The sequence below is a fragment of the Oculina patagonica genome, chromosome 13 (assembly GCF_052425735.1).
Source record: "Oculina patagonica isolate OP01 chromosome 13, crgOcupat, whole genome shotgun sequence".
Lineage (NCBI taxonomy): Eukaryota > Metazoa > Cnidaria > Anthozoa > Scleractinia > Oculinidae > Oculina > Oculina patagonica.
The window spans coordinates 8,144,013-8,170,661 of record NC_135770.1 but is presented as its reverse complement, the minus strand read 5'-3'; the positions used below and the strand labels follow the sequence as shown (position 1 = coordinate 8,170,661).

At 38.2% G+C, this 26,649-nt stretch overlaps 2 protein-coding genes and 1 long non-coding RNA gene across 3 annotated transcripts; all 3 read left to right on the top strand.

The window, feature by feature from the left end:
• The first annotated feature begins 1,361 nt into the window (after positions 1-1,361).
• On the top strand, positions 1,362-8,471 carry LOC144636918 (uncharacterized). The gene is made up of 3 exons (XR_013567642.1): positions 1,362-1,462; positions 1,577-1,655; positions 8,361-8,471. It is a non-coding gene; the product is annotated as an uncharacterized LOC144636918 (long non-coding RNA).
• A 6,056-nt stretch (positions 8,472-14,527) lies between these two features.
• LOC144636916 (uncharacterized) lies at positions 14,528-16,788 on the top strand. Its single transcript, XM_078496116.1, has 2 exons — positions 14,528-16,565; positions 16,638-16,788. Exon 1 carries the CDS (start codon positions 14,528-14,530, stop codon positions 16,061-16,063), a length of 1,536 nt encoding a protein of 511 aa, XP_078352242.1. The 3' UTR covers positions 16,064-16,565; positions 16,638-16,788.
• Positions 16,789-18,318: 1,530 nt separating this feature from the next.
• On the top strand, positions 18,319-25,992 carry LOC144635044 (P-selectin-like). Its single transcript, XM_078494113.1, has 5 exons — positions 18,319-18,964; positions 20,305-20,670; positions 23,455-23,661; positions 23,778-23,903; positions 25,243-25,992. The coding sequence occupies exons 2-5, from the start codon at positions 20,331-20,333 to the stop codon at positions 25,497-25,499; spliced, it is 930 nt and encodes a 309-aa protein (XP_078350239.1). The 5' UTR covers positions 18,319-18,964; positions 20,305-20,330; the 3' UTR covers positions 25,500-25,992.
• Positions 25,993-26,649: the final 657 nt, after the last annotated feature.

Genomic DNA, 26,649 nt, shown 5'->3' with positions numbered 1-26,649 from the left:
GAGTGGATTTTCCTGTAAGTTGTTGTGAGTAAACTTCAACTGTTTGGCAGCGTTTTGGGGTAATTACAAAAAAATTCACCGTGGCATTTTAAAAATAATCGCATTTTATTTCAACGAAGGCTTCCGAAAATCGCTCATAACTTAAACAAATCGCGTTTGATCGTCATAAAGTTTATCATTTTATATTATTTAGCCTTTATTCTTTCAGATTCTCAAAAAATCTAAGCAATGGCTTCACGTTTTCCCGTTTTAAAACGCGCTTAAAAAAGGGAACTGTCAGCCTCATAAATACCCGCGGGCCACCTTAAGCAGTATACGTTTACTAACGATACGCTCGTTCCCGGGTGTAAACATAAGGTGTCATATTTTTAATTTGTTATATAATCTTTGATATGCGCTAGTCACGTTTTTAATTTGTTATGAAATATGTTTTACAGGACTGATCTGGAGGAAGGATAGACGTAAAAATGATCTAGATTATTTCCAACTCCTCTTGTCAAAAAAGCCCAGTAGGGCGCTTTGCATGACACGATCGCGTCTGTCTGCCTGACAAATTATAATTAAGCAAACAGTTGTTGAATAATAATGTAATTAAACACGTCTAAGAACGAAAATCAATACACTCTATGTATTACTTCGAACTTCGAAATTTATTGACATACGAAAATATGATCTTCTCAGACCAGTGTAGCCCGCAATTCTCGATGGAGAATCATCAAATTTTTGAAGGATGCTGAGTGGTTTGCATATTCGGGTAGCAATAATGATACCTTGGCTTGTGCTAGTTGTCATTGGTGATCGGTTTTAGGTTTGGCTTTGACAGCATTTTGGAAAAACATTTGCGATGGATTGCTGAAAATCTCTGTTTAAAATACAAGTTTTCGTGTAACCCTAAATTTAAATTTTACAAAAGAAAAATAGCATTCAGCTGTAAACACATATTGTCTAGCTGACAAATTATTATAGCCAAACACTTGCTGAATAATAATGCCACTAAACACACAAAATTAGAGAATGAATCAAAGGGGTCTATGAGCCACTCGTGAATTCTTAATTTGCATAATGTTTACAATACATCGATGGAAGGATGGAAGGCTAAACTTCCCCACTATACTCGTTTATTATGCATTCACGAGTAAAAATCAACACACTCTTTGAACTGCTTTAAACTTCAGTTTGTTTATAACAAAAGCAGAAGGTTACTAAAGAAAGAGAAGAGCCAGAAATTGATATAAGAAATAGGTATAAACAGTTTTTGCAGATCGTGACAGCAGGGGGGCTTGCTTCTTTCACGGAGTCGCTATCTTCGGGAGCAAAACGTGTAGCGCATGTGGGCTGTAATTCAACTTGAAGTTATTAAAATGGTATTATATGAGCACATTTCAACGTGCTTCACGCCCACTAGTGGTTTTCATCGCTCTCCCCGTTCCAGTCAGCCAGTAGGCTTGCCACAGGAAGACAGGTAGGATCAGTTTACAAGACTTAGTAGTTTTTTTCAGTTTGTCCCCTTTTGAACTCAAATAGGAGCTGCAATTGAAAAGCGAACCGTTTATTCTCGTGTATTTATTTTCTGCAGGTTTTCATCGCTTGAGTTAAGACGTTATCATTGTCCATCTGCAGGAAACGTTGGTACATTTTCTCCGCGGATATTCAAGGTAGGCAAGGAGAATGCCAGTATATGTATTTCAGTTTTACTGACTAAAATAGACTTCGGTTAACGTATACTTTGAATTCTTGGTTAACTTTGGATGTCACAAAATTGTTTGCTCTAAAAGTTACGTTGCTGTAAGAATACGATACTTTGTTTCACTTGGGAAGTGTTTTTGTGGAAATTAATAGGTTAATAACTGATAGGGCGCAGTTTCATTTTTTTTCATTGGTGACTTACATTTGAATGATTTTGGGTGTTTCTGTTTGTAATTTTGTGCTGTCAGGTCGAGTAAAATCGTGCTTTGTTGTTCTTATTCCCCAGCTCGCGACAATTCTTTTGGTCGAAAATAACCATCGTCTACCTTCAGTCCAAGTGTGGTCTACTTTAAATCCAATTGATCACGCGATGTTTTCTGGCAGAAACACAAAAACCCTTTTAGTCACCGAACGTGTAAACATCGTGCAATTTCTAATGAATTGTTCTCTTCCTCGGCCGTTTTGGTTGCCCACGTTTTCGAAAAGAGTATACCGTGTCAATTTAACAATGTATACTACTGGGACACCAGTAATTGTGTTAATCCTAAAAAATTATAGGCTAGAACTTAAACAGTATTAGTTTAATCCAAAATGATTTTCTGGCTGCGTTAGGAGCCATTTAATACTTTGCCTATTCCGGCCCGCCACAACGCCTGGAAAATTAAAAAATAGGCATTCTTAGAGCCGCTGTAAAATATTCCATTCGTATCGAACACCGACAAATTTTATATCAATTTGTTCATAAACATTTTTAGTTTTCTATGAAAGTAACAGGTTTTCTCTCGATTTTCCTTGAAATGCGAAAACTAGGATAAAATGACCACTACCGATCGGCACCGAACGAAGGCTGAAAAATGACCTTGATTTAGAAACGAATTTTTCAATATCGGGACCTAGCTGATAACTCTAGTCTACACAGCCCTAAAGTGTAGCCTTTTGTCGGCCAAAATAAGCTAGCAAAATATCATATACGTTTTAAGTATTTCAAAAGTTATGACAGTTTTTATCAGCTCATGTGCGAGTAATAACGACATTTTCGCTTATATCAAAATCGTGCTTACTAGAGCTGATTTTTTCATAAATACAGCTTACCTGCTGCCCACCTTGGGTTAATTCCGCCATTTTATGATCCCCAGATGGCTGAATTCCAATACAGATCCAACAATTGAGTTAAGCAGGCGCTACCTTTCAAACTTTTAAATCAAGGTCATTTTTAAGCCTTCGTTCGGTGCCGATCAATAGTGGTCATTTTATCCTTGTTTCCGCATTTCAAAGTAAATCTAGAGAAAACCTACTACTTTCACATATATAACATTAGTCGGTGTTCGATGCGAATGAAATATTTTACAGCGGTTCGAAAAATGCCTATTTTTCTATTTTCCAGACGTTGTGGCGGGCCCGAATGGGCAAAATATTTTACGGGATCAGAAAATCATTTTAAATTAAACTAATACTATTTAAGTTCTAGCCTCGGTTAAGTCTTTCAATTGACAGAGTTTCAAGAAAAATGATTGTTTTACGCAAATTTGAGTGGGCGGATTAAAAGAAGACTGCCTGTTAAATTCTTGGTTTTTTTCTCGTATGCTAATTTGCAGCTTCCACAAAAGCGTGATTGTAATGAATTCCAAAGGGACGCGCTCCTTTGAGATGGAAATTTTTTGAAGATGAAAATTTCGTGATTTAATTCAAGATGGAATCATTAAAGTCTAAAAACAACGGGTTGCGTTATTTTCAATTAAAGGATTTCGTTTTATTCAAACTTGAAATTAATTTTATGAATAAAACTTGGTATATGTATTTACGACAAAATAAGAAATTTAAATTTCAGTAAAAGATATTGAATTAATTCAAGAGAGAGATAAAACCAAAAGTAAAAAGAAACATTTTGCTATAAAAAAGCTATAGCTGAATTACAATTCAAAGTCTGTGAATACTGATCGAGTCATCTTTTTTTTTTTGAAGTTAAAGATTTTTTGCTACGTATGATTCAAAATGCCTAAATAAACGAATATAAAAGCTGCCTATTTATATTTTGGGATCCCAAGCAAAGAAATATATATTTTTGAAATAAAATTGTCTCATGACGAATGTAATGCTGTGATCAAATTTCTTTATAAAACAATTAGCAACTTGGTTATAAGAATACGTGCACACGCAACAAAGCTTCAGGGTTTTTTTTTTACTGCTCTTTGATTATATACGAAAAGTTAATAATTGTTGAAAACTTTTTTTAACATTAAAGGTCAAATGAACAGAAATTTCAAAATGCCATTTTAACCAACCAAACGCTAAAACTATCCATAATTGAGTGAAATTAAGAAAAATGTTTGCTTTCCGAGTCTTAAAGCGTTATTTACAGCAAAAAAATACGAAGATTTCCGAAGGCTTCACGAAAACGTTTTTTAATGACTGCGCACTAAAATGGAAGGAATGGAACGAGTTTTTGACGTCATAATTGGTGTTTTTGAAGATGACCGCAGACCGATTCTGCATACCGCGCCGACGGCAAAGTCTGGTGAAAATGAATTTATATTTTACTTGAGAATCTCACAACTTTCCGGACGTATTCTGCATATTTATCGCTTCAAGAACTAGCTCCCGCTGAATATTGAAAGAAAGCGTTTAACCCCAAATAGAAAAACCAAAAATTAGCTGTCGTGGCTGACGTTATCCATACGCAGAATTTCGTCATTTCGCGTTGTTGTTCGGCAGAGAACGGCCTTGAAGTGTACCAAGATTTAAAACGCACGTGCACAGTTAACGTACGTGCAGATAATTCTGCTCGTTAAGTTAAATGCTAATGAGAAAGAACAATAGAGATTTCTGATTTGTTTGCATACCAGCGTGCATACTACCTATGTCACATTATATGCAAAAAGCTTTAGCTATTTTTTTAAAAAAGAGCACGTCTCTGAACAACAACCAGCAAATCATTAACTGAAAAACGGCTGAACAGAACGAAATAACTGCTTGAAATGTCACTAAAAACATTTATTTAAATTCTAAGTTGCGGTCTGCGGAATCGGTCTGCGGTCGTCTTCAAAAACACCAATTACGACGTCACAAGTTTTATTTCCGACAATTTTTCGACAATTTTTCCGAGCACTCTACGATTCTGAGGGCATAAAAAAAGGCATTTTTAAACTTGCAATATCTCTGTAATGCAATGTCCGATTACTATGAAACTTCGGGATATGTTTATTTGGCTCTTAATAAACACATGGACAAAAAGTGAAAAAAAATTGATAAGTTCTGTCATTTGACCATTAAAGGGTGACCGATCTAAAAAAAACTATGAGAGCTTCGTTATATTACATATAAGTGAAACTGAAGCAAGGATTTTCCATACGTTTTGTTTTGTATGCCATTCCTCGGTCTGCTTTTCTGATAACCGACATAATACATCATAGATAAGTTGTCTTGGCGTTGCTCATGCTGTGGTTAGTCATTGATAATTTTTCAAAACCCTCTTTTTTCTGCACCATTTCTGGGTTTTCAGTCGCTGTTTCAGAATGTTCTTGACGTCTGTTAAAGTTTTCCGATTGCGGCACTGGAATCAATTATTCCCAAGACGAAAATAGAAAAATTTCGAGTTAGATAGAATAATTTGGTTCTTCCTTCACGTTTAAAAACTTCCTCTGAGCTGAATGAACTTTCGTGGAATATCGCAGAATATGCAACGGCTTTCTAGGCACCTGATTGGCTGAATTGATAATTAAAATGCGAACATTTAGATAATAAAAAGCTCAAGCTGAATGTACAATTTGAAGTCTGCGAATACTGATCGAGTGAGGTGAATAAAGGTTTTTCCCTACATATGGTTTGAAATGCCTCAAAAACGGATCTAAATGCTGCCTTTTTATTTTTTGAAACCCAAGAAAAGAAATAATTTGAAATGAAATTGTCTCGAAGTGAATTTAATACTATGGTAAAATTTCGTCATAAAGGAATAAGCAACTTTTAAATAAGAATACATCAACCTTACGTGCACAACTGTTTGTACAGCTGATTGCTCGTGATTTTTCACGCGCCTTACTTCGATCGATCTTTTCACTTCACTTGATTGGCTAACAAATGTTTAAATTATTTGGATGTTCACTTGATTTTACTACGTACCCTTTCACACGCAAGAGGACTTGAGAAAATATTTTCACTGCAGAAAAAAAAAAACTTTTGAAAACTTCTTTAATAAAAGATTTGTAAATTACCAATACAATAAGCCATTGGATCAGTGGAAATAAAGCAAGGTTTTTCCATGTCTTGTTTTGAAAACCTAAGAGCTTTTTCAACATTCTTTTTTGTTTGGTTGACGATTGTGAATATAGAAAAGAATATCATGTTTGTGAACTACATACGTTTGAAAAAACGAAAGAGAACTTTTTTAGCGGAGCTCCACAGCGGTCGAAGGGCAGAGTGGAGCGCCATAACAATAGAAACAGGAGTATCATGCATTTGATATTTTATGGTCATCATGGCTTGCGACATGGTTTGCGGGCGCGGGCGCCCTGCGTACCTACTTAAAATCCAACATGGCGGATCCAAGATGGCGACCATAAAAATACATGGTTTTAACATTTTTTTACCTTTTTTCCGGACTTGTCAATTTTTTCTTTTTAAATGTTTCCTAACAGAATATGCAAACATTTTGATGTCAATCGATAGAATTTCGGACATACATTATTTCCTGAAAATGTGGTGACCATACGTTGTTTCCTGTAGAAGTTAGGGGGGGGGGGGGGGGGTGGAATCTCCTGACCTTCAAAAATCCAAAAAAGCCCGGTCTGAATATATTGATTACGGCCTGTCAAAACAAAACATGTCTCCCCAGCGCGCATGTCTTTCCAATGTTTCACAGTATCGCCATACGGGAAGCACTTTTTTTTCATCGCCAATTTTTGTTTCCAACAAGCAAACTGTAATGTACTACGATTTAACGATACTGATTCGTTTCTAAAAAGCGCGGCCCTTAAAAGTGATGAATTCTGGTCGTAAACAGGAGGACACCAGAACAGTTTTGTCTTGAAGCAATGTACCGAAAAAAGGTTTTAAAAAAAAATTACGTCGATTTCAATCATTTCACATAAACTCATTTTTACTCACAAAAAAATAAAGGGAAGGTTTACTCACGACCCCAAACTCGCCCGACCGCTCTTAAAGGGAAAGCCACTCAAGTCATTATTCAGTCGTGGAAAGTATGACAAAAACAGCGCAAAAAATGCAAGTATATGCCTTTCGTGCATTGAAGGGAAAGAACATCTTGACTTTCGCCTTGAAAGTGGCATTCTGCATACAAAAAGATAATATTTTATTTAGTTTTAGACATCATATTCATTGATAACCAAACAGTAATTTATTATATAAACATCAGTGAAATAGCAGGAAATCTTTCGCGCGAAAAAATCATATCTTTACACTTGAAAATAACATGTTATTTTCACATGTGAAGATATCGATTTCCAAACATTTTCTGACAAGTTTGCCCTGTTTCAATGCTGAATGAGCCAAAGTAAATCGATATTAAGTCGAAACATTTTCGGATCTTCCTCGACAATCTTCGGCAATCTTCGGATATCTTCGAAAAAGTTCGGAAAATGTTCGGAAACATTCGTACGACCTTCGGACAACATTTTGCAAATCTTCGGAAATCTTCGGAAAATGGTCGGTAATCTTCGGAAAATCGTCAAAAACATCGTAATTAGTAGGTTTATATAATAAACAGAATATTACATGGTTGCTTGGATATCCCACTCGTGAGATATCGATTTGAATACTCGAAGATAAATTTCATATCTCCGCACAACCATGTAATATCCTCTATTTATTTGTCTTAGGCTTAGGAAGTATTGTTGAGTAAGGTCTCTCATTCTTGACAGTATAATTCAGTATCCTTTTCTTCTTGGGGGTGGGATGGGTTCCTGTCAATTTACAAATACTGTTCTGTTGAAATTTATATGTCATGTAAGTTTGTTAACACCTAGATGAGCTTATTTTTTAAAGTGAAATGTGATAATAATATTATGTTTTTGTACCAATTTTAAGATCCATGGCCACAAAAGGCACCTAAATTTGAAGGAGAAAGAATAATATGACATGATATTATTATTCCCTTCAGGAGATTCTGAACACAAACAAACAAACTATCATCACTCCAAAAAAAAAAACACACACGAAAATTAAAACTGTTAAGATTGACTGCTCTTTTTTTAAAAAAAAGGTTGGTGATAGTATGTATACAGATCAGGTGGAGATAGATAGAAACTGAGATAAATGTCGCCCGCACTTGTTAATGTCTCGTGTTTTCTGGTAAATATTTTAAGTGAACTATTTTCTTCGATCATTGAACGCGGGAAACGAATTGTTGGGACGTGAACGGTCTAATAAACAAGAGCAGAGAAGAATAACGTAAAAGTTGGTTATTAATAATCTGCGAAAAAATCATACATACATGCCCTGAATTTTTTTCTCAGGCTTCTTTATTCCCAATTGCTTAAATTGGAAATTCACTGCGATGATCATTTATCACTTTCATTTACATCCGCAGTTCATATATGAATCATTTCATATCTGACATTACATCATACATACAGAGTGAAAGTAAAATTGTCATTCTCGTTTGGTACCATTTTAGCCTATTAATTAACGTTTAATAGGTTGAATTCATTTGTTGACTTTAGATTTTTTGCAAAATGGAATCAAAGGCAACTTGGAAGTCTATGTGTTAAGTTTCCTGTTGATTTTCCTCGGCTTGACCTGCCGAGATGTGAGCAGCCAGGAATTTCAAAGTAGTAAGTAGTAACTTGTGTTGAAATAGTTGTTAGAAGTTGCAATGTTTTTTTATTTGATGCCCTTTTACAAGAAAAATCACCTTTCTCAGTTAACCTTCCTGCTTTTTAAATTTAAAACTAGAATTATATTGATAGGTTTAGTTTCAAAGAAGTATATGAATTGGCGCAACTTCACTCCACTCTAGGTTTTGCAGCACTTCAGAACTATTCACAGCTGCTCAACAGGACAAGATATTCGTCCAGAATGCCGAGTCAAACTTCTTTTCACATAAAAATAATGCACTTTCACCTCCAAGGTTCGAGTCTTTCGATCGGCAGCGTCGGTTGTCAAACCATTCGGTTAGGTCGATGAAGCGAAATAAAATCACAATTCTTGACTCCTTCCAGTGCTTGACTTTAGTTAAACCATCGGGTTAGTTATTTCTCATAATTACGTTAACTTTGGGGCCTGTTTTCTTTGTTTGTTTGGCCAAAAAAACGGTGAATTTAATTTAGCCTTGAATAATGCACCTATCAATGTTAAGCCCGAGGGGGGGGGGGGGTCGGGCTACCCACGGGAATTTGATCCTGAGGGCGGTCCCCAGGGTAGGGATTTTGATCGTACGTGATGGCCCCAGGGTAGGGATTTTCGGGTCGTATATGAAGGTTTGAAGGATATTTGACGACCTTTCATGGGATATTGACCAATTATTTTGTCCCGGGGGTGGGGAATTTGACATTTTTTTTTTATCGAAAATGTCAAAATCCCTACCCCTTGCCCCCCCCCCCCCCCTCGGGCTTAACATTGATAGGTGCATAAGCAAATGTTGAACAGTTGATTTATTTCTGTTCATCGGCTCCCTTACTATGATTGGTTGATTATGTCCATGACGTAAAACCGCAAGGTGAAGAGAATCTACATTTTAATGTTAAATAAAGCGCTAAATATTACTTTGATGTGCGTTATTTTATTTGTGTTGTTTTCTAAAAGAAATAGAAAACATGTTTTCCGTGTTTCTATCGAGTTATAAAAACACTCGTGAAAGTTTGGGAGAACTCGAAAAAGCTGTGGAAACACTCGTCTCTTGTTCCCACAGCTTTTCTCGTTCTCCCAAACTTCCACTCGTGTTTCTATTTAACAATTAGACTACGAGCCCGAGTTTTCTATGAGCAAATAGTCAACGAGGCGCAGCCGAGTTGACTATCGCTCATAGAAAACGAGGGCGAGTAGTCTAATTGTTTTAGTAGAAACTCTAAAGGATTGCAGTCCAAAACCTACAATATTGTGAACTTTGAAGACAAAAATCAAGAAAATTTACCGCCTAAAAGCTACTCGCGCGTGCGACTGTTTTCTATCGGCGAATAGAAATCAGTGGGAGAACCAATCAGATTCGCGGATTTCCAATAGAACACAGCTGAGTTTCTACTAAAACTCGATAGAAACACGGAACATGTTTTCTATTTCTTATTTAGTGGCTCAGAAACAAATCTAGAGCCTTTGCGTCCTTTTAAGAACGCAAAGGCTAAATTAAAATTTATAAGAAACGTATATCTACCTCACGTTTTTACCCAGTGGAGACAGCCAGGTGCACCAACTGCTCTTACTCCCTATAGAGTTTATATTTCTTCGGTAATTTTTTCTTGACATTCTCTGTCTTTGTTATTCTTTGAACGCACGATTTTGGAGTTAAAATATTAAAAATATCTTAAGTTTGTTTACTGCTATAAATTTCGCTGAAATCTCAGCCTCATCCACTGCCCAAAAGCTTAAATATTCTGAAGTATTCTTGACTAGAATACCTCATCGTGACGCCATAGAATCCTAGAGTATTCAAAGCGCGCGCGATACTTGACGTACACCTAGAATATACGAGTCGAATATGACCGAATACGCTCTGTACATAATCGTTCGTGAATTTTCTTAAAAGTATACCACAAGTCTATCGTACTGCTGGAGTATGATGAAGAATTCTTTGATCGAAGAGTTTGATTAAAAAAGACATACTTCAGGCAAATCGCATTCTCCTAAAAGTAAAATTTTACGCAACGAATTCATACTGCGTAAAATCTGCTCGCGAATACGCTTCGGTTTGAATACCTGATCATGACGCCGAACGGCATAGCATTCTAGAGTATTCCTGAGTATTCATGGCGTGCTAATTGACGTGGCATAGCCCTGAAAAATTCCCATCGAAAACGGGACCGTAATCATATAGCGCGTCGACCGTGAGTTAGGTTCGTTTATATATAAAACAAAGGTTGTTCGTTCAGGTGATGCTTGCGACGAAGAATCTAGACGTCAGGGAGTCATCAACTGACTCATTTGGCACAACTTAACCAGTTGCATCAATTGACTCATTTGGCACAACTTATTATATAATTGGTTGCATCAACTGACTCATTTGGCACAACTTAACCAGTTGCATCAATTGACTCATTTGGCACAACTTATTATATAATTGGTTGCATCAACTGACCCATTTGGCACAACTTATTATATAATTGGTTGCATCAATTGACTCATTTGGCACAACTTATTATATAATTGGTTGCATCAACTGACTCATTTGGCACAACTTAACCAGTTGCATCAACTGACTCATTTGGCACAACTTATTATATAATTGGTTGCATCAACTGACTCATTTGGCACAACTTAACCAGTTGCATCAACTGACTCATTTGGCACAACTTATTATATAATTGGTTGCATCAACTGACTCATTTGGCACAACTTAACCAGTTGCATCAATTGACTCATTTGGCACAACTTATTATATAATTGGTTGCATCAACTGACTCATTTGGCACAACTTAACCAGTTGCATCAATTGACTCATTTGGGCTTATTACATACTAGTCTTTTGTAGGGTGCGTATAAAATAAAACAGGGAGATGCAAATGAATAAAGCTGCAAACATGTAGTTTGACAAGCTAATGTAATCCATTGCCTTTTTTCTTTGGTTAATTTGGTTTCTTTAAAACAGGAAAATGATAAAGTAAACCCAGTTGGTCTGTTCGGTTTTTGGTGACTCCAAAGACCATTTCATTTTTTTTTTGTAACCGTAGTTATCAATGTATGTTAAGAACGTTTTCCAACAAAGGATAGAAAAGCATAAATTAACTGTCAGTGCGCCTTCACTGAATATACTCTTGCCCAATCTCGTGAATAGTTTCATTTACATTTGAGTTTGTTATGGCGCTTTTTTGAAGTTAAGTCTGTTATGCGTCTTGAACAACTGACATAACCCGCATCCCACATGCCATATATTAAGGATTTTTTTAACTAAATATTGGGCATGGGATGGTAGTCTTTTAGGCGATCGAGGAGTTAGTCTAGCGTTTAAGGGCCAGCTACATCTACTTCTAGTTTTTACATGATGATGTTGGCGAGGTCCAGAAATAATGAATGGCCCATAACACATGCATCCTTCTATTTGGTTTTAGAGACGGTCATTGAAACTGAATACATTGTTCTTGGAGACATTGTTGAAGAAAGATTTGTTTTCATGGTCTCTTAGATCTCGTCCGGTAAGTCGTCTGCCGATTTTCTGTCTTGAAAAGACAAAAACATTCGTGTGGGGCTTCTGGAAGAAACATCTATATAAATGGAGTTATAAAGTAGTGTTATAATAATAAATCAAGTTACCCTACTCCCAGGACAACGAGAAGCTCAGTAAACTGTTCATAAACAAACTGAACATTTTAACGGATTGGCATTTCATGTTTATCATTCTATGGCAAACTCGAAAGATCAAAAGTTTTTTTTTAACCTGAAAGACAAAAACTGGCACAATTCAAATGCAATCTATCGTGCCGTGTGCAAATGTGGCCAAACTTACATTGGCGAAACAATTAAAACTGACGTAATTTTTCAGTGCGAAAAGCAGAGCACGATAATAAGACCCGTAACTCGGAGCCAGCCCGCCACCTCACAAAAAATCCAAGTCACAGATACACATGGAACATGTGTATACGGAAAAAACAACTTTTCGACGCAAAATAATGGAAGGCCTGAGCGTCGATTGCTTGCGAGAAACCAACATTGAACAAACAGGTGCACTGTTCCCCTCGGGAATTACATAACAACACAAAACCAAGTTGAATATAAAGGTTCATTTTAAAATCATTGATGATGACCCAGCGTCAAAAACGTTTTGGTTTTAGAACTTTTTTAGAACTCCTTTTTAGCATTTTTTAAATAATAAATGGAGAACATCACAAACATCAAGTGAAGTGTAGACTGTTCACAGCCCTCTATTTTTTCGTGTTTTTTTCGATCGATGAGCGCGCGGTGAGAACGGGGAGAGAACTGGACGCCAGCGCAAGTCGCAAGAAGCAAGGGGGTTGGGGGCGGGGAGCGATTCTCTCGCTTTTGCTTTTTTTTTGCGTTGAAAAATAGAGAGGCTGTGGACAGTCTAAGTGAAGTGAAACAATGGCACCTGTTTGTTTCCTTGTCCAACCATCCGAGACACATCATGATTAAATGAGATGAAAGATATCAGAGATTAAGTTCTTGTTTAAAAAAGTTCCTGTCAGAAGTGTACAAATAACTGTCTTGTCCTAACATGCACGAACCCACGTGGCTATTTTTTGTTTTAATATTCCAATCATTGCGCGTTTGCATCCCGTTATGGTTAGACAAAGATCCTTTTAACTTTTGGCAGGACAGGATTAATTAATATTGTCTTTAGAAATCTTGCGCAGTTGAGCGTCACTAAAGAGACAATTTATAGGGTCATTTATAATTATGACCGAAGCTCGTTTCGAGTCTGGGCGTTTTTTCAAAAAGTGTTGAGAAGAGAGAATATCGAAATGATTGTTATCAATGGATCGAACTCGGCTGGGAAAGGAATCACAGATCACAGAGATTTTTATCACCAGTCCTTCCTTCAGTGGTGAAATAATGTGACTTTACCGTACACTGGTTCCAAACTTACAATTAGAAATTTGTCCCTCGGTGGCTTTGGAAATTGGACAACGTAAATTCGACGCACGCAATCGCGCGCGTAAAATTTCATTTTACGTACGTTTACAATTTTTACGTACGTTAACGTGCGTCAACAAAAACGCGACAGTGGAAATTCACCTTAAGACCGTAAGTTTCTTGCGTAAAACTCAGTTTTTTTGTTCTGGGTCACGTGACATAGACGTGCCCCGATGACGTCATTAACTGGCTTGCACTCGCACTTTAAAACTACTGTCTAAATTTGGTTAAATACAAGCATAGATATATCAAGTTACAGCCAATTAAATTTTCCCTAAAGATACTGTTATGGGCCCTTAACGATAAGCAAGCCTTAGTCCAATATCGCGATTTACCTGGCACAAACTACTTTAACGGAGAAAAGTCTTGATCAGTGCACCTCCAGACGAGATTTACTAGATGATTTGCGGCATCAAGAAAGAAATTCAAAAGATATCTCGAGATAATTATTTAAGACTCGCGGCAGGCGTTTGCATTGACAGCTATTGACAGAGGTGAGAAATTCTTTCATTTAAGTTTTCATCATTCTCATGTCATTCTTCATGCTTTGGCTTTCAAACAAGTGGGCTCAAATGCTAATTTTAAATCGTTTTGCTGTTTCTAAAGTTTATCCTCGCCAAAATCTAGCTAGACTTCGAGTTCGAGTCCGCGAAGCAACCTTGTGAGCGACGAAGTCGCGAAAACAAGCATGCATGTCCTCTTTTCATTTTGAAGAAGATAAGGCCAGAAACCATATTAGAAAACACGAGCCGCCAGGGAGTGTTTTCTTCATAAACATCCCAAACAGAAAATTGATTTCTAATCGATTGAATAAACAGAAGAGCCAAGATATCAAGCGAAAGAATTGACTGTAGAAACGGATTTACAGAAAAGAAAACTGATTAACAGCGGGGGCAACCTAGTGTCAACTATTTCTAGTAGTAAATAGAGAACATCACAAAGTCATGTGAAGCGAAACAATGGCACCTGTTTGTCTCCTTGTCCAATCGTCCGAGACACAACATGATTAAATGAGATGAAAAATGTAAGAGATTAAGCTCTAAAATAAATCCTGTCAGAAGTGTACTACTGTGAACTGGCTTTCCCGAACATGCACCAACCCACGTGGCTATTTTTTGTATTAATATCCCAATCATTGCGTGTTTGTATCGCGTTATGGTTCGACAAAGATCCTTTTAACTTTTGGCAGGATAGGCTCGTCTATCGAAATCTTGAGCAGCTGAGCGTCACTGAAAAGACTATTGAAAGGGCCATCCATAATTATGGCCAAAGCTCGTTTCGTGTCTGGGCATTTTTTCAAAAAGTCTGGAGGGGAGAGAGTATCGAAATGATTGTAATTGGAGGATCGAACTCGGCTGGAGGAGGAATCACAGATCACAGACAACTTTATCACCAGCTATTTCTTCAGTGGTGGAATAATGTGATTTTACCGTACACTGGTTCTAAAATCACAATTAGAAATTTGTCCCTCGGGGGAACTGGAAGCGACTTTTTCAGCCTATGTCTACAAAATTACCTTTTGAAGAGTAAAGAGCCCGACTTAGTTCTCATTGAGCTGTCGGTGAATGACTACGGGTACCTCTATGGTGTGTCCGCTCAGCCGATGGAACAGTTGACACGGCGAGTATTGTCATTCTCGTCAAAACCATTAGTCATGTATGTAACACTTGTCGATTTAATCGAAAAAGTAAATTGGTGGAAGAAAATTCTTAATCCAAAATGCTTCAATCTTGAAGATGTCGGGCAGCAGGAGATCGCCAGATACTATAACATAACAGTGTTCAGCTGGCGAGATGTTGTTTGTCCAATGGATAAGAAAAACTCAAAGCGGCGTATCGAAATCAAAGCAGACATGATAAACGAGGATCATATTCACATTGGTATCAAGAGCCATGCACAAATTGCAGTAATGTTGACTCGTTATTTTCAGAAAGTGCTTAGACGAGTTGCCAGCTGTCCCAGGAAAAGTAAGATGAAGCTGGCTGAGTTCCATGATAAAAGAGAACCGTTATTTATCCAATTGCCTAACCAAATGTTAATTTCAAAGCCTTTTTGCTGGTCACTTATATCGACAAACTGGAGAATTTCAGGCGAAACAACTCAATCACTTGAAGTCAAGGTGTTGATACGAAAGGGTTTTTATGAAATAACTCCTCAAAACATGAATGCAAGGATGATGCGAACTGGCGCAGACAGAAGTGATTCGTTCGGTGGTTGGCGCTCAAGACAAGGAATAAGCTACATCGAGTTTTCCATTACTGTCCCTAAAATGGCGGGAAAATCTAAAAGGTGGTCAGTTGGCGTAGTACTTCGCTGTCTTCGAAATGGAAGTATCAAAGTTTGGCTTTGTAAAAAAGAACGCAACCCGTTAACCATAAAGGGAAAGAGCTACGGAAGGATCCTTTTACAAACACGTATTTACTTTCTTGGGACAGCGATAAGTTCAGGAATTCACAAAATGCAAATACATACTGAGGGTAGAGAAGGATTCGACGTGCTTTTAAGTGGAATCATATTAGGTCCTGTAGGTATGGAGGATATAAAAGAGTATAAGCCAACAAATACGTTACAGAAGGTTTGGTCACATGAAGATTACAAAACGTTGCTTCTTGATTCAATGGAATAAACTTAGATATAGAATGACATGAGCTAAATGAAAGCACAGTGTATATGTGTCTCTAAAGCCCATTAATACAAACATTTATTTTTTTGCCCAGTCATTTGCGTGTTTTTCGAATGTTCCCATACACTCCAAAGTGGACGTATGGCGCAAATTTTGCTTTTATCAAATTTCGAGGGAAACGTTTGCCAAAGAGAGAAAAAACCTTCTAATATCATGATCGATTTACTTATTCTTATCGTATTGATCGGATGACAAGGAAAAGAGTAGTCGCGATTTCAAAATATTCGCGAAATTTAATACGCGCGAAAAAAACATTGCGCGAAATTTAAACACGCGAAAATTAATACCATATTGTCTATATCAAAACAATAAAAATTTTAAATGTTTGGAACTGCAACTATTTACCCTAGCGTTGAAATATCTTTCCGTCTTGTTTTCGACTAGCACCCTTCCTCTGATAACTGTTTTCTTTACCTAATAAATCGGCCAAAACCTCTTTAGTACAGTCACCAAAGTTTCCGTTAGCAGGCCCCTTGTAGTTAAATACATTGATAAGACCTTTGTATATTTTCAGTAGTTCCTTACTCCTACTCTGACGATTGATCGATAAAACATTGACACAATCGCGAAATTAAATACACTTTTGCTCTAATTTTTCTTGCAATCGCGAAAATTAATACTCGCGAAATTCGCCTCCCGAATTTTCGCAAAATTAAGTACGCGCGAAAATTAGTAAGAATAAGGTAGTTACTCCGTCACTCCGTCTTACAAATTGCCATTTTTGTTCATTATTTCGGTGAGTATAGCCTTAAAATTTGTCTTCCGAATACAAAAATGTTGTTTTGATCATATCTCGAAGAGGATGTCACTTTCTAGTTTCGGGCTACAAAGGGAGTTAAAGTAATACGTTTTGAGACTGTTGTGCGTTTATGGCGCTCGCCTTCCACCAATGTGACCCGGTTCGATTTCCAGATCTGGCGTCATATGTGGGTTGAGTTTGTTATTAGCTCTTGTGTTTGCTGTTTAGGAAACCGTGAAAAAATCTGTTGCAAAATCTTTGTTTGTATATGCGCGGATTTGATTTCAATGTTGAGTCCGACTCTATCGACAAGCTAGAGTGAAGAATGCTGTTTTTTTTTTTTATTTAATTCCGAATAAAATAGCTTCGCTTAAAATGAACCGTACTCAAGAAATGTTCAGCTTAATTTACACTACAGAAAATCAAGAAAAGCAAATGAAGTCATACTAAAATAGAGCACAAATATGCCACAAAACCTAACAAATTTAAATCGATTTCGGCTTCCCGAACAATTCCCGATGTTTTGAAAAGTCTTGCAACTTGGCAACTTTGCTTAGCCTATTTCTCTGACTCAAAAAATACTCTTTGACCGAAAAGCAGTTTTACAAGCTATTCACACTTGTATTTAAGAAATTTATAATCTCTGGGTTGATTCCCAGCAGAATTTTATTCTGATAAACAGTGCCAAACTGAATGAAATGCGTAGTGTCTACCAGTACGGCACAATATTGTGATAATTAATTTGTCCGTTTTTAATCAAAGAATCTCATTTCCTTGAATGATGGTAAATAGCGTTCTGTTTTAGCAAAAAGTAACAGATAAACAAGGCAGTTTAGCACATAGATGGAGTCTAAAAAAACCGAATGAATTTTACCGCAATGGCGTGAAAATCATTGCGAAAAGTACAAACAACGGCAAACTGCGAACGGTAAACTACAACTCGATTTTGTTGAGAAGGAAATAAATACTCGCCTTTGAAGAACTTTGAGGCCTTTAATTCCACTGCTTTTTTGTCCTTTAGCAATAACAAAAACTTCCATGTGTTCGTTATTAGACTGAAGGTGCAAAATGATTTCGCGCCGTGAGCGGTCCGTACGCGGGGTCCGGATGGGAAAATCCGGACCGCTGGAGCGCGCGCAATTAGCCAATCAGATTCAAGGATTGAGGATTCCGGACCGCTGAGATGCTTGAGAAAAAAATAAGTATTGTTATTTATTAATTAAAATTTGGCTATCTGATTGCTTTAGCTGTTATGTTGATTTATAAATTTGTTGGGCTTGCATTTTTGGCAATGAATGGCTAGTATTTTAAGACGCCGGTTCATGGAAACGTTCATCGATAAATAACTAATCTATCTATCTTTTTTGATTAACCGGAAGCCATTTTTAAATGGCTGACCAGAGTCATTTGAAAGGTGTCTATTACATAGCTGGACACCCCGTTACAACCAGCATTTCTGTAAGAAATTGAAGTTCTGAGTTATTGTATTCAGTTTGTCAGTGGGTAAAGAAAAATTCTGATTTTCTGACAGGAGTCGAACCACGCACGACACTCCGCGCAGCAATCGGATGCTTTAGGAAACTAGTGGTGAGCTCGGTCACTTGCTTGGTCTGTCTACTGCTAGGTCTGTCTACTGCTAGGATCAGTCATAAGTTGGCAGAGGAGGAGGGAATCTTTTGATTTTTGACGGTTTCAAAAGAGGGCTATTTAAAATGAGTTTCTGTTTAAGTGGAGGGTCCTGAAATGTTCTCCGGCCCAAAATTTGAATTTCCCTTCCGGTCCCCATCCCAGGTAAGCACCTGTCTACGCCTATTGTATATAAAGCCAATCTCAGGTATCGCGACTTAACTACCTGAACATTGTAAGTAGTTAATATTTTAGAGAAATCTTGCCTATGATTAATACACAATAGCTCAACTGTTATCCCACTGGGTATTTGTGCAAATATTGCTTGCAGTAAAGTAAAAAGTCTTCCAACATTGAAGATTATTCAGATTCAACCGTATGCAAATGGCAATGTTGTGGATTTTGTTTTTCGCAATGGGAGTGGTTTATCCTTGGTCTGAAGCCACACAAAAGCAAACGGTAAAACCAAGATCAACTGGGTAAGCGATGAGTTGTTATATTGACAAATAAGTTTCAATAAAACACCTGATAAGGCTGCAGGCACTCTGATTTTAACACAAACTTCGGGCCTAGTTTAGACACAAACTGTCTCAGAATCACTGGCCAAAATTCGCGTTTTCTTTAACGCAACCTGCGTTAAAAGAAGTCTTTTCTTTAAGCTGATAGTAATCTAACAATGGCGATATTCTTACTGTTGCCACTCGCCAAGGTTTTGATTAGTTTTTGAAAGCTTTGATGGGTTCTATTACTGAAGACGTTTGCCCTACCGTTGCACTCGTCAAAGCGTTTACTAGTTTTTGACAACTTTTTATTTGACTTGTTGGCAACTTCCATGGGTTCTATTTAACGTGCCTAATTAAAATCCAAGAATAGTCAAAATGTAAATTAAAAGGTTTATGTCGCACATTTTATTTTGTCGCCATCAAAGCACGACATGTTTTAAATTGCCGAAAAAAGTGGAACATGCCTTCGGGAGGCTCTTTAATGTTCAATTCACAGCCAGAATGCTACCGTTCCGCTCATCGCGTATCGTCTTGTGTGCATTTGGGTTGTACCTTTGCAGCAGCTCGAATTATCTCTCAAGAAATATCCAGCATGTTCCTCCATCTTGGATTCTAGATGTTTTTGATACTCAGTGTATGATACACCAAGTGTCTTGGACAAAGTGTCTGAGTACCAAGACACTTGGTGTATCATACACTGAGTACCAAAAACATCTAGAATCCAAGATGGCGGAACATGCCTGATGAGGCTGAGATTTCAGCGAAATTTATAGCAGTAAACAAAGATATTTTAATATTTTAACTCCAAAATCGTGCGTTCAAAGAATAACAAAGACAGAGAGTGTCAAGAAAAAATTACCGAAGTTTATCTAATTCTTTTGTCGCTTCGACGAAAGAACTCTCTGAAGTTTATATTTCGCTAAACAAATTTGCGGTGTTAAAACGAGATTGAACTGGTATCCATTGATGCGAGACCAAAATTATCGCACGCGCGTGCAAAACTGGATGTGAACCAACCACTTCCGCCTGGAGAGTCTTTGGCCAAACAAATGTCATATAATAAACAACTTATTAACCTCGAACGAAAAGATAACTAAAAATCTACGGCCAATTAAGCTCAGAGATTGCCTGTGTCAAGTGAACATCGTGTTCATGCAGAACGGACATAAACGACTTTATCGTTAAAAAAAATGAAAATTCAACGATCAACTTGAAGAAAGCCGTTATGAGAGTATTTTCTCCTAGCTTAAGTGGTACTCTTGCTCTGGGGAATAAATGATAGTGAACTTTTCTTTGCGGTTTTTCCAACATTTTAGGTCTATGTCCATACAACTGGATTCTCATGCAAGGTCGTTGCTACAAGTTCTTTTCAACGAAATTGAATTGGAATGCAGCAAAATCCGCCTGTGAAGCACTCGGATCCGAACTTGTGATAATAAATTCACAAGCTGAACAGCAAGCTATTAGAGCGATAATAAAACAGAAAATATGGATTGGTTTGTACAGGGATCCCAAAGACAAGAATAGCTTTTTGTGGGTAGACGGATCACGTCCAAGCTACACTAATTGGGGTGCTGGAGAGCCAAACAACCATAATGGAAATGAGGATTGCACGGACTTTGGAACAATTTGGAACGACCTGGCATGTAGAACAACTAATCCTTACGTTTGCGAAACCTATGGTAGGTCAGAGAACATTGTGCTATATATTATTACAGTCTTATATTTAGTAAACATTTCTGCTAAGGTTGCTTAAGCAGTCTCTCGGTTTTACAGTTAGAATATACCGTTAGTAGTATAGGGCAGCGGTTTAACACACCAAACTAACCTAACAGGATTTTTTGGAGGTTAAGCATGTAAGAGGTCGAACTACTTATGACGTCATACATTTGTCACGTTAGGGTGTCACGTATTACAAAAACAGTCACACAATTATATTTTAATAACTCCTTAATCTCAAAAAATCCTAGTTTTACAAGCTGAGGTGAGCAACTGCAGGTACACTATTTTAAGAGCAAGGTGTATGCAATGATAATGGAATGTATGAGGGAGAGAGTGTGTCTTGTTCTTTCTGAGCGTATGCGTTGAAGTGAGTTTAGTGAGGGACTTATTTACAGTTCGCACAGAATTTGACGTTCATATCATCCTGCTCGTTCCAGGCCACATTAAGCTCTCGTAACATTTCGTCCTCTTCCTCGTCAAGGCGTAGGTATCCGTAAGGGTACGAAAAGTAATTCTTCGTGTCCACAACCCGTTTGTCAAAGACCAACTTGTAGCTCTTGATTTCGGTTTGTGTTTCTAATTGTTTTGTGTTGACATCCCGTGTGATCTTGTGCGGGTTGAAGACTGGGATCCTCGTGGATCTGATAGTGGGTCAGAGACTTCCCGGATGACGTTTTCTTTGAGTAATTCAAAGTTTAGTTGTTCTCGTCCTCAAGTGTTTAGGGGAAAACCACAAACCTTACATTCCACTTTGCCGCGTGCCGTTCGATACCCGTAGTTCTTTGGACCAGCGGATGCGAACTCAACGATGCGATTGCCGTCTTCCAACTCTTCTGTAAATTCACCTAGGTAATCCCTCAGGGGTAGACTAGGTAATCCCCCAGGGGTAGACTAGGTAATACCCAGGGGGTAAACTCTTCTGGCCTCTTGACAGGAATAAATGATCGAGTCCGTGTCGAAATAAACAACTTGGTTGGGTTCTAATTGACTAAGACCTTTTTGGTATAGCTTTCGCCAAGCCCAACCTTTTGTAGAAGAAATGAACCAATCACCTGCGAGATCCCGAACTGACCAAAAAGAAATTCGCCCCATTCGTTTTCGTCTATGAAGAAAAAGGGGGATGGGGGTATCCCATACAGTAACGTGCCACGTGTTTTTGGTCAAATGAGAAGTCAAGGGGTGGGGGTATCCATCACAGTAACATTACTCACTCGGTCACGATCAAGAATCACGCAACAACAGATTTTTAATCACAATGCGTTTTTATTTCCTTTCGGCACCTATTAACAAAATTTTATCACGTCGATATTCCATAAAGCGTAACCACATGATCGCTGGAACTAAAATGGGGTCCACTTGCATTTTCCCAGAACCTTGGTCCCAGGTGTCATCTACTGATAACCAAAAATGTCCTATTTCTACTTCTTCTTCCTTGATTGATCCGTCCCTTGTTCTTTGCGTAATATTGTCTCCATTGCTCGTTGTTCCGTTCCTTGTATTTTCATGGTATTTTCTTTGGTAACCGCCCACGCGTTCCTTGTTCTTTTTACGATATTCTCTCCGGTTCCTGTTGATTTGTTCGCGCTTTGTTTCGAGACGGGCTTTGATAACCACAGCATTCTCTTAACGCTATCGTTTCTGCCGGGCTAGGATTCGCTCCTTGTTCTCTGCATAATATTTTTTGTGGTAGGCACTTCGGATCCTACGCGTAACCTTCTTGCCCCATTCTGGCAAATGTTTGGAGCAGTTCATCTTTTGCGGTGTCTTACAAATACTGAGTGAAACGCTACAACCACACTGTCCTGTTATTGACTTATCCAGTGCATCACTCTAAGGCTTAAAGATGAATTCCAGTCCGTCCTGCGCAATCTAGGCTACAATGTTTATGTGAGCCCACACGAAGGAATGTTTACAAGCAAAACTAAAAATTCCGCGACAAACTTACCTTTTTCTTCATAATAAACGCCAGATATCCTTGCAGAACAAATAATAACGAGTAGAGGAACCTTGACGCTATTTCAAACCGACGTTTCAGCTCATCGGAAATTCTTGAACGAAACGAACTGTAATGGCGGACTAAAAAACTTCATGTATGCTGTCACCGAAGTGTAACGTTTCAATGACGAATTCAAAACAAAAACGAAAACAAACCCCGAGTCTGCGCAGTACGGACTGGAAATAGGCTTTAAACCTCTTCTTCTCCTTCTTCATCGTCCGACTCGTTGGGGATTTTGAGATTGAATACTAGAATAACGTACGTTCGGTTATTGTCAGCAAACTGGTGCCAAAAGCTTTCTCTGGGGAGTAGTGTGCGAGTGTCTCCTTCTCACTGTCTTTCGTTCAATCAAAAGTATGGATCTACTTGTTCTTTTTCTTGCGCCCGTGGATACCAACTCAGCGGTCCTTCATCTACTCAGTGCGGACTAGATTGATTGGCCTGTTTTAATCTTATGTACACACAACTACTATTGTCTTGCTCTATATCTTGCATTCCGCATTAAAATTGGCCTAGAAGCATCGTCCCTGACGTTATCTATAGAGTGATATGATTTATGAGTCACAGCCATATAGTGACGTCAGAAGCACATACCCTACCAATCCCCCCCTACTCGCCCCCCTGACCGACTTATGAGGAAAAGCAACAGTTATTATAGATAACTTCAAAATTTCAACATGCAACGTCGCCTTTAATTTGTTTTCCATTTGCCGAATTGTTTTTGATGTTTGATTATGATCTATTTCAGTTTCAGTTCAAAAGTGTTCAAATTTGGAATTGAACGCTGGCCGCCTTGTAAAAATTTCTCCTAGCAGCTGCGTGACGTCAAAGACTGATGTCAACACAACATGCTCGTTCTCATGCCCACAGGGATACCAGCTTCAGGGTCCCTCTTATAAGCAGTGTGGGGCAGATGGTTACTGGACGGACAGTGCTAAGCCAGTATCATGCCCTGGTGGGTCAAGTATTAACTATCGTGATGATTTTTAGAATTTTATGTGCTATCCGTTAGTACTTAGCTAATCAATCTTGACAGTAGTGTCACAGAATCAATTCTGATTTTTCTTTTAGATATCGACGAGTGTGCTGCGTCAAATGGAGGTTGCAGTCACAAGTGTGTTAATACTGCAGGAGGCTACAAATGTGAATGTCCAAACCCGGGACTCAGCTTATCATCAGATAAAAGAACATGTCACAGTAAGCATCGACTTAAACTTACATCTACACAACACACAAGCGTCTATCTTTCCTTGGAAATATTTATCATTAGTTTCATTAGTAAACGTACCATTGGACCATGATTATATATTTTCTGTCGCTCCTTAAAGATATAATACTTTAAAAAGGAAAACATTACGAGGATATAATATGGCTTTTTCAGCTTCCACGGTTTCTAAGACGGTATCACAGAACAGTGTATTAATCTGAATTAACATTGTTACCAGGTTTGGTTTTAAAATTCATTCCTTTTCCCCGACCGTTATACCACATTTATTTTTTTAGCTTCAGGTGTTGATGTTCAGTGCAACAGAGCTAATATGACCATTACCATCCCCAAGACTCTTATAACTATATATGATGAACAATACCGTAATGATTCGATTTAGCGCCCTCCTTCCAATAAGCGCCCCCTTCCGAATAAGCGCCCCCTTTCGAATAAGCGCCCCCCTTCGAATGTGTTTTTGTAAATAAGCGCCCCTATTCCAATATGCACCCCCCATTCTAATTAGCGCCCCCGTTCTTATAAGCACCCCTTTTCTTATATGTGCCCCTATTGTGGATAACTACCACTACTAAAGTCATTGACGTCAACTAGATAAACTCCTGACCATTTACCCGGCATACAGTTCATGTATATATTTACTGCTGAAATGTACAATTATTTTAAAAGTAACTGAACTTTTTTTAACAATTTCTAACTGTTACGGTTTCTTTTATTGTTAGATACATTTGGTTTTTTCTCAAAAAACTTAATAAGCGCCCTGTCTCGAATAAGCGCCCTCCTTTGAGGTGCCAAAAGTAAATACGCGCCCCGGGCTCTAAATCGAATCATTATTTTTCAACTTCCGCAACAAGAGAAAAATCTTGAGTTGGTTCTTTATTTAGTTCGTATTCCTCCGATATGCGGGGCTTTTAACAGACGTCTTGGCCCCTTTGGCGGGGTAAAAAGCCGGGTTTTAACAATTGGTAAATGTTAAATTCCCCGGTAAGTCCCGGGGATCGGGGGGGGGGGGGTTCAATTGTCTGATGCATTAACAACTGAAATTAATTCCAGGTTACATTAATTAATAAATTAATTAATTTAAATTTTAATAGGAATCGAAGGAGTAATGGAGTGAAATTGGCCCTGCTTACTGCAACTCGGAATTCTCCGAGTTAAAAAGGTGCTTTATAAAACGCAGATTCTTTTATAAATGGTTCACAGCGATCGAGTCTCTAGATCCTCTCTCTAGCCCTACCCCCACCCTCCGTACCAAGGTGTATGAACTCGCTTGTATACCCGAGGGTTATAACTGCATGATTTCATTTCTCCTAGCTACCTGGTCACAGGTGAATACTGCTCCCTTGTGCTTTGGCGCAAAAGATAGAGCGTTTGGCGCTTTCAATATTCCATTTCAAGGCAACTTGGCTGCCATACGATTGGTCAACCTATACGGCTACGTGTCCTGTGACACTGGTAATAAAAACCACTGGTCCTACTGGGGCTGTGGCACATATAATGCTGATGATCAATGTCGTCATAACAGACGATTCCAATACCGTTGTTTTGCCGCCAGCAGCGCTCATACTTAACGACAAAAAGTGGGGAAGAGTTCCTGGATATAACTCGGTTTCTCCTGAGCTTGTGATGTCGTTTTTCCACCCCAAATCGGTGTAATCAGGCCAGCAGTTCCGTGTGTGGTTTGGTGAGGATTTGGCGAATGCACATCAGGGCGACAATGGAGGAAGAGCCTGCATTGATGTTTACGCCCTCTACGTCTAAATATCCCTGGCATGTTTTTAGCTACAAGGTTCAGGAGGATTTTTAGATTTTGTTCCATTGTTTTTCGCTCTGTGGTTATAGCAATTAAGAGCTGAATTTAATGTAATGTTTTCGTGTACTTTTGCTTTTGCATGCTATAGGGAAAGGAGAAATTCTAACAATAAGGTTTTTTCAAACTATGTTTAAACTAATTGACAGTATGTCAAAGAAACTGGCAATCTTGTAGCCCTGTAGACCGTAGTGAGTTACATAAATCAAAATAGGGTCGAAAGAATAAAAATAAACTGAGGGATTAAATGGAAAGAGTTGCTTTTGTTGTCAAGACTTGCTTTTAACTTGAAGCAAGATCTCCGGAATATGTTTTTTTTTTATTCCTGGGGTTAGGAGTTCTGTACTGAAGAGTGGACAAATTCACAAAATTGCGATCAGTGCTTTTCTTAGTGTGCGCAACGGATTGAACCACACACAAATGCTAATTTTAAATTGCCGCTTTCAAAGCTACATCGCTGCGTCCTGTTATACCAGTTAAATGGATCTTCTAATCTTTATACATAAGCGCCTACAGATTTTGCATAGCACATGATTATTTGTAATCTTGTCTACAAAAAACATCGAGATCGAAATAATTCGCAAGGTTTTTGAAACCGGACCAAGCTTAGCAGACAACGATTACACTTTCTGTTCTGAGAGTTGGATGCTAACGTCTAACGGCAAGGCCAACGCCTCTAACGTTCCCCGATTCTGACTAGAGGACACTATCAGCCCTTATAGTTCACCACTAAATTTTCTCCGATTCTGATTGTTTTAAATTGATCACGTGACGCGATAGTGTTCGTCCGCCGGAGGGCATTATCAGAGTTCACCACTAATTTTTCTCCGATTCTGATTGGTTTAAATTGAACACGTGACGCGATAGTGCCCGTCCGCCGGAGGGCACTATCAGCCCATAGTGCCCTCCCG